This window comes from Geotrypetes seraphini, chromosome 8, assembly GCF_902459505.1.
Source record: "Geotrypetes seraphini chromosome 8, aGeoSer1.1, whole genome shotgun sequence".
NCBI lineage: Eukaryota > Metazoa > Chordata > Amphibia > Gymnophiona > Dermophiidae > Geotrypetes > Geotrypetes seraphini.
Genome location: NC_047091.1, coordinates 41,040,928 through 41,048,482, shown reverse-complemented (window position 1 = coordinate 41,048,482; position 7,555 = coordinate 41,040,928). Strand labels below are relative to the sequence as shown.

General features: G+C 46.5%; 1 protein-coding gene across 4 annotated transcripts in view; it reads right to left on the bottom strand.

Moving 5' to 3' along the window:
• Positions 1 to 2,282: 2,282 nt before the first annotated feature.
• The window catches only part of QPCTL (glutaminyl-peptide cyclotransferase like), a 44,109-nt gene continuing 38,836 nt past the window's right edge, over positions 2,283 to 7,555 (bottom strand). For all 4 annotated transcript variants that reach the window (XM_033955754.1, XM_033955756.1, XM_033955753.1 and 1 more), the window contains one exon: positions 2,283 to 5,398. In XM_033955754.1, coding sequence (XP_033811645.1) covers positions 5,253 to 5,398 — 146 coding nt within the window. In that variant the 3' untranslated portion in view covers positions 2,283 to 5,252. The remainder of the gene's footprint in view (positions 5,399 to 7,555) is intronic.

The window sequence follows — 7,555 nt, the reverse complement described above, 5'->3', positions numbered from 1 at the left end:
GCATAAGGAGTCTCTAGGCATCGTTTGAAAGTTTGAGAGAAAAGGCGGTTAAGAGGGAGCTTAAGTGACTCTGCAGGAGGTTGAGACAGATGCATTTCCTCTAGATACTCCTTACAGTATTTAGAACCAGCATCTAATTGAATTTCCAGGTCATCAGCCATCTGACGAAGGAAGTAAGAGAAAGACAGCTGATTCACCAAGTCCCTACCTCGAGAGGGGCTCAATGACCTCGAGGCATCTCGAGTGGAGAACGAAGGCGAAGCCTCTATAGAACAGTGGCAATCCAAAGAATATGGAGACTTGGAGGAGGTAATGGAAGCAGCCGATTCCTCAGGGTCTGGAAGCGGTGACCTTGATCGAGGAGTTGGAGGCCTCAAAGAGCTGGAAGGTCTGGAATGAGGCTTAGACGACGAAGGCTGCTCTTTGGAAGAAGACCTGAGCCTCGATGGATGCCTCGATCGACGACGAGAATGGTGCCTGGAAGCAGGTCTCTAGTAGGATCGAGGAGACTTTGCTCTATGTATGGAAACAGGCAATGCTGCTGGTGAATTAATAGGGCTAGAAGCTGTAGATCAAAACTCAGTGGTTTGGATCGAGGAATCTCGAAGCACTCCTAAAGACTCTGCTCCTTGTATGCAGTGTGAGGATTCCTGTTGAGACACTCGCAAAGAATCTACTCCTTGCACAGAGTGTGTAGATGCCAGACCAGACACTCAGCTCCTTGCATACTGTGTGAAGCTTCAACTCGAGGCACAAGCAGGGACTCGACCTCGCGGGAGACTGCTGATTGCCCAGGCTGGATTAAAGGAGGCAGAGTCGAGGCAGAACCATATTTGCTCAGTAACTGAATAAATTGCTGCTCCAACATGGTCTGGAGAGAAGCCTGCAAATATGGATCCGTGTCTGAAACTGGACCACTTGCAGAGGCTAAAGGCTCCAAGGTGGCAGTGGAGATGTGCTTCGACTTGAAGGTTTTGGAGAGCTTGAGGATCACCGCCAGAACCTTCTGTTTAGGTTTCTGACCCAAGGGAAACTCAGGAGAAGATAAAGCAGGTGTACTCGAGGCCAAAGATGATCCAAACGAGGAAGGTCTGATGAGACTCAAGGTCAGAGTCGTAGAAGCAGAAGGACCCTCGGTTGAAGGTGGGACCGAGGCAGCACTCGAGGTCAAGAGTGTCACTGAAGAGTCCATCCTGAAGAGTTTTTCCACTAAAATCCAATGACGTATAAGGGCTCGAGGTTGAAGAGTAGCACAGCGCTCGCTCGACTTAGGACTATGGTCAGGCCCGAGGCACTTAAGGCACCAGCGGTGTGGGTCCGAGAGAGAAATCGCATGCTGGCACTGGCTACATTTCTTGAAGCCCATTACTGGCCAGGACATAGGAGGGAAGAAAGCTGCTGCAAAGTCGAAGCCCGCAGGCTGTGGCCGAGCAGCCTGCCCTGCCAGTCAGTTGACGATGAAAAAGAAAATAAAGTCCTTTTTTTTTGGGGGGGGGGAAATAGAAAATATGAAAGTAACACAGCAATTCGAGACTAAAAAGAACAAACCGCGGTGAGAGAAGGCATGAAGCGAACGAAGTTCAGCGCAGAGAGTCAAAGTACAGACTTCTCGGCTCCGCGGAAAACTGAGGAGACTTGCCCTGTGCTAGGCGGGAAGACACTCGTGTATGCGCAGTGCGGCATACTCAAAACTTCTGAAGTTTTCTACAAGCAAGTATGCTTACGAGGGTGTCCGCATCCAGGCTCCGTGGATGACATAACCCATATGTGAGAAAAGGCTGCCTGCTTGGCCTGGGATAATAAATATTTTGAAAAAATATTTCCGAAATAAAAATGATCAGTTTTGTGGCCAGCCCATCCGGATTTTTCTGGATATGGTTAGGTCCACACAACTACTGTATGTCGCAATGAATTTTTGAAATTGAAGGATAGAGTTCTATTTACTCCCAGAAACAACCCGTGGGAGGTAATTTTTTGTTTCTTTAATTTCCTTGCAAATGTGTAATAACCTTACAATCCAATGGATATATTTACTTTGATCCCTTTCAGCTTGAGAGATTGTTGATTGAAAAATAAGTTTCTGATATGGGGCAGGAGATTTAGAGGATGTATTAAATTTAGGAGGAAATTTTGGTGTGAAAGGACAATAGGGTCCATATTTCTTGGTTGTTAGTAAATAATAGTTAAAATAATTGCTTGTTGCCTCCTCCCATTGATGTGGACTATATATTTCATTTGTTGAATTTCATTTGAAATATGTAATAATGATTAATTAAACAAAACACTGGGAGCAATTTATTCTATTACAATATATATTATTCATCATAGCTTTAGTCTTATCAATTGCACGCAACACTTTATAAAAAAAATGTAACAGACATTTAGTACATCTTGATGCTTATAATCTATCTAATCAAACAGTGGAATAGGAAATATAGCTAAGACACACAGGGCAAAGGAGTGAGGCTTTACAAGAGTCCGTATAAAGGGAACAGCCTGTGGGCAAGAAAAGGAGGCCTCATGAATAGGTTTAAATTTTTTATACCAGCCTCAAAGAAGTGTGTTTGCAAGCTGGATTTGAATCTGGCAAGAGAGGGGCACAACCTATGCTAGGGCTACTCAATTCCAATCATCAAGGTCCACAGAAAAGCCAGGTTTTCAGGCTATCCATGAGAAAGATTTGCAAACTAAGGAGGCAATGCTTGCCAATCTCTCTCATGCATATTCATTGTGAGTATCACCTGGTCGGCCTGTCCTTAAAAAGATAGTAACTACGTAGCCCTAGCCTGTGTGTTTGGAGAGGCTATTCAAGCACTCAGTGATGTCTAGTAGGTTCTGTGATCATCTAGTGCAGTGGTTTTTAACCTAGTCCGTCAGGTACTCAGGATATACACAAAGAATATACTTCCTCCATTGTAAACAAATCTCTCATGCATATTCACTGTCGGTATCACGAAAACCTGACTGGTGAGGTGGTCCCCGAGGACTGGGTTGAAAAAGTAAACAAACAAGGCACATGAACAGCTCCTACACAGAATCCAGGAGACAAAGGAGTAAGATCAGTTAGACTGAGTGGTCAGGTTTGTTGCTATAGGGAACTAGGGATAATCTTTTCACTGTTCAGCATTCTTAAATGGAGGACTATAGCATACTGAAAGAACTAAGGGATTTATAGTGTTGGATATTACCTGTGATGCTCACTTTCTCTTGTCTCTGATTTGTGTGTATATGACTCAATCATACTAAATTTTTTCTCCATTGATGGATTATAATAAATATTACAAAGAGCTGTGGTAGGGGGTAAATGGCACCAATTCTATAAATTTGAACACACAATTTGATGCTTAGTGTGCAAAGTTGCACACACAAGTTATAGAATAGTGCCAGTTTCACATGAAACTTAATTGCAGCTGTGAAACTGGCACTAATTTGCAGCTGTATGTGTAACTGCTCTTAGTCCATATACTACAAATTGAGTATGCAAATTCCGTAATATACAACTGCTTTGCACTCAAACCTCTGAAAGCAATTAAAATTAGCAAGAGTCACCTATTACCTAATATGCAATACTGCTTGTGATGCCATTGATGACATCATACACACTTTATGACGTTTGCCCTCCATGCTGCCCCACAGACCTCAGCACTACAACTGGCTCTGGATCTTCTGTTCTCAAACTAGGCACATGACTGAGGCCAAGACATTTAGAAGAACCCTCACATTTGTGCCAATTTAGCAGTTCCCAACCAGTATGCTCAGACCAGTTTTTTTGCTAAGTGAGCTACATGTAGAGGAGAGAAGATTGGGGACATGCCAGAGCTACCTCCAGCCACAGAAACCCATTTTTAACTCCCTGTCACTGCTCATTATCCTCTATTTGATAGGAGGGGCCAGCAAACAGTTCTTACACGCTGTTGGATTCTTCCTCTACAATCAGAACTATTAGGGTTTCCACAGTTTCACAAGATCCCCAACTCCTGCTACTGGAGGGGATCAGGCAGTGATTTGGAAGATAAGGGGGATTGATATGTTTTTGTTAGGTTAGTAGAGATATAGGTTTTTAAAAAAATGTGTTTATACTATGATGGGATGTGACAAGGTCTACATCCCATCACATAAGGGTTAACAAAAAGGGTGAAAACAGGGACTAGAAACACAGAACTAGCTTTAGTCTCCATAAGAAGAGATAACAGAAGCCTCAGTAAACCACAAAATCAAATCCTAGGTACAGTGAAGGGAAACCACCTATGACAAAAAAAACCCCAACAACCCAACCAGGCCTCCTAGTTCCCCTAATCAGAATACAGGGCCAGTATTCCTGTCCCACCTTTTAGCAGGGTGGAGCCTAGAGAAAGAGTCTACTGGACTATAAGAGACTGAACTGTTGAGTCTTCCTATGGGAAGGCTGACTAGAAGGAAGCTGACCAGAAATTGACAACTGAACTATAGTACAAGAGTACTGATCCGTTATTGTTTTTTGCTTGCGATTTTAACTTACTGAATTTTTTGGTCCCTGCCAGCAGGTGGTTATAGCTCAGAGGAATAGGCTACAAGGATGGTGGCAGGAGAACAGGCTCTTTGGATAAGCCTGACATACATGTTAGAGAGACTATTCCAAACTTTTTGAGCAAGAGTTTTGGAAGACTGTCTTTGCCTGAGAATATTTCTTTGGTTTGTTTTTTGGACCAACCTGCTTTGGACAATGCTAAATTGTTGAGTGACACTAGGATGCGATATGACTCCTAATCCTCTGGTTTGTTGAAGAAGACTAGGGCCCACTATGTTGGGAGTTTAGGGCATGAGATAAGAAGTGGCATAACTGTTTGGGTGGACAAGGCCCCTGCATCCACTGAAGTCCAAGACTGCTTGGAGAGGTCTTCATGGTCCCTTGGCCAAATATTATGGATGGATAGAGCATGATCAGGGGCTGTTGCCTAAGGCCCACCAAAGGTTAATCTTGCCCTGATTGTCTCACACACTTCAACCTTGCAGCTCACTCTGCCTTCACTCCACATTGTCCCTTATATCAGAGGCTCCTACACTGTGGCTGACTACCTACCCTCAATACTATCTTGCAGACCTCATCCCTGCAGCTAGCTTTGTCTCCTCTTCACACTCTCCTATCCCACATGGGAAATATGGATTTCACTGTTCTGGCTTATTGTACCCTCCACTTCTTATGTAAGAAATAGAAGGATTTGTGCTAATATACTTGATCAAATGCTGCATCCTGCACACCAAGCCAAGCAAGCTCAGAGATGCAGGTAGTTCGCCATGAAGATGGTGATAATCTTGCAGAGATTCTCAATAGTGGGAGGGTGCAAATTCTCCTCTGTATCATCCATAGTGTGCCAGACCCGTGGGAAGGGTGTTGAAATGAGGTGCAGGATGGGTACACCTGTGAAGAGAAAGATAGAAATGCAGGGAGGAAGGACCCTTGTAACCAAAAGAACATATTCCTTTGAGCCATAGGACACTAAAATTATGCTATTGACTTAGTAGAAAAGGAGAAATTAGGTTCTTACCTGCTAATTTACTTTCTTTTAGCTTCTCCAGACCAGTAGAGGTTAACTTTACGATTGGGTATATATCTAATCATGACCAGCAGGTGGAGACTGAAAACAAAACTTTGGGACAGTATATCCTAGCCCCTCCTCTCTATTTCCCTCAGTCTGCCGAATAGCCAAGCAGAACCAAGAACTGGAAACAACAGAGAGAAAAAACAATACTCCGAAAGGAGTAACCAATAACATACCCAAAAAATGCTGTTGGAAAATGCAGAGGAGAAATTCCCGAAGGAAGAAGGTCCCCACAGCTCGCCAGCTAAGCCAGCCGAGCCACAGCCGCTGTTCTTCAATTCTCCCCGGCCCTAGAAAAATACTAGAACCCGCAGCAAAAACCAAAAACTGCCCGCGCAACAGCCCCAACAACAACAACAACAGACAGGGTGGGGACCTCTACTGGTCTGGAGAAGCTAAAAGAAAGTAAATTAGCAGGTAAGAACCTAATTTCTCCTTCTTTAGCACTCTCCAGACCAGTAGAGGTTAACTTTACGATTGGGACGTACCAAAGCAGTCCCTCTCACGGGCGGGACCCCCGAAGGGCCGATACCAGAACACGCTCACCGAACACCGCGTCCCGACGCGCCTGAACATCTACCCGATAATGCCGAACAAATGAATGCAAGGAGGACCAAACCGCAGCCTTACAAATATCCACCGGAGGCACGAGCGACGACTCAGCCCAAGAAGCCGCCTGACCCCTAGTGGAATGAGCCTTGAGAAACTCCGGAACCGGCTTCTGACTCAGAAGATAAGCGGAAGCGATCGTCTCCTTGATCCAGCGCGCAATAGTAGCCTTAGAAGCGCCAGCCCCCCGACGAGGACCCGCCAGAAGCACAAAGAGATGATCGGAGCTCCGAAAATCCCGGGTCCGCTGCACATAAGCATGGAGGACCCGACCGACATCCAACTTGCGCAGCTGTCGTTGCTCAGAAGAACCCTCCCGACTACCCAAGACCGGGAGGACCACCGATTGATTGACATGAAAAGGAGAAACTACCTTCGGCAGAAAGGAAGGAACAGGCCGCAAAACAACCCGCTCCTTTGAAAACTCCAGGAAGGGAGCCCTACAAGAGAAAGCCTGTAGCTCCGACACCCGTCTAGCGGAAGTAATGGCCACCAAAAAGACCGACTTCAGCGTAAGGTCCTTCAACGAACAGCCATCCAACGGCTCGAAAGGAGGGCGCACTAGAACAGAGAGAACCAGATTGAGATCCCAAGAGGGAATCGAGGGCCTTATGGGAGGCCTGAGCAACTTGGCCGCCCTAAGAAAGCGAATCACATCAGGAATGGCTGACAAACGCTGACCTGTCACCAGCCCCCGAAAAGCCGACAGGGCCGCCAGATGAACCCGAAGAGAAGACCAGGCCAGGCCCCTATCCAGGCCATCCTGCAAAAACTCTAGAATGTTAGGCAGAGAAGCGCGAAAGGAGACCACTCCCCGCGCTCGGCACCATTCCTCAAAAAGACGCCAAACCCGTACATAAGCCCGAGAGGTAGAAAGCCTCCGGGACCCCAAAAGTGTAGAGATCACCTTGTCGGAATATCCCTTCTTACTCAGGCGGCCCCTTTCAAGAGCCAAGCCGTAAGACAAAAGGGAGACGGGTCGAACATGGGAATGGGACCCTGCGTCAGAAGATCGCACTCGAGAGGCAGAGGAAGAGGATCCGCCACCAGATGCCTCACCAGATCCGCATACCACGGACGACGAGGCCAATCCGGAGCCACCAAGACCACCAGCCCCGGATGGCGAACAATGCGAAGCAGTACTCTGCCTACTAATGGCCAAGGAGGGAACACATACAACAGCCCCTCCGTTGGCCACGGTTGGACCAGAGCATCCAGACCCTCGGCCAGACCGTCCCTGCGACGACTGAAGAAGCGGGGTACTTTGGCGTTGCCACTTGTAGCCATCAGATCCATCAGGGGCTGCCCCCAAGCACGCACTAGCAACTGAAACGCCTCGGCGCCGAGACACCACTCTCCCGGATCCA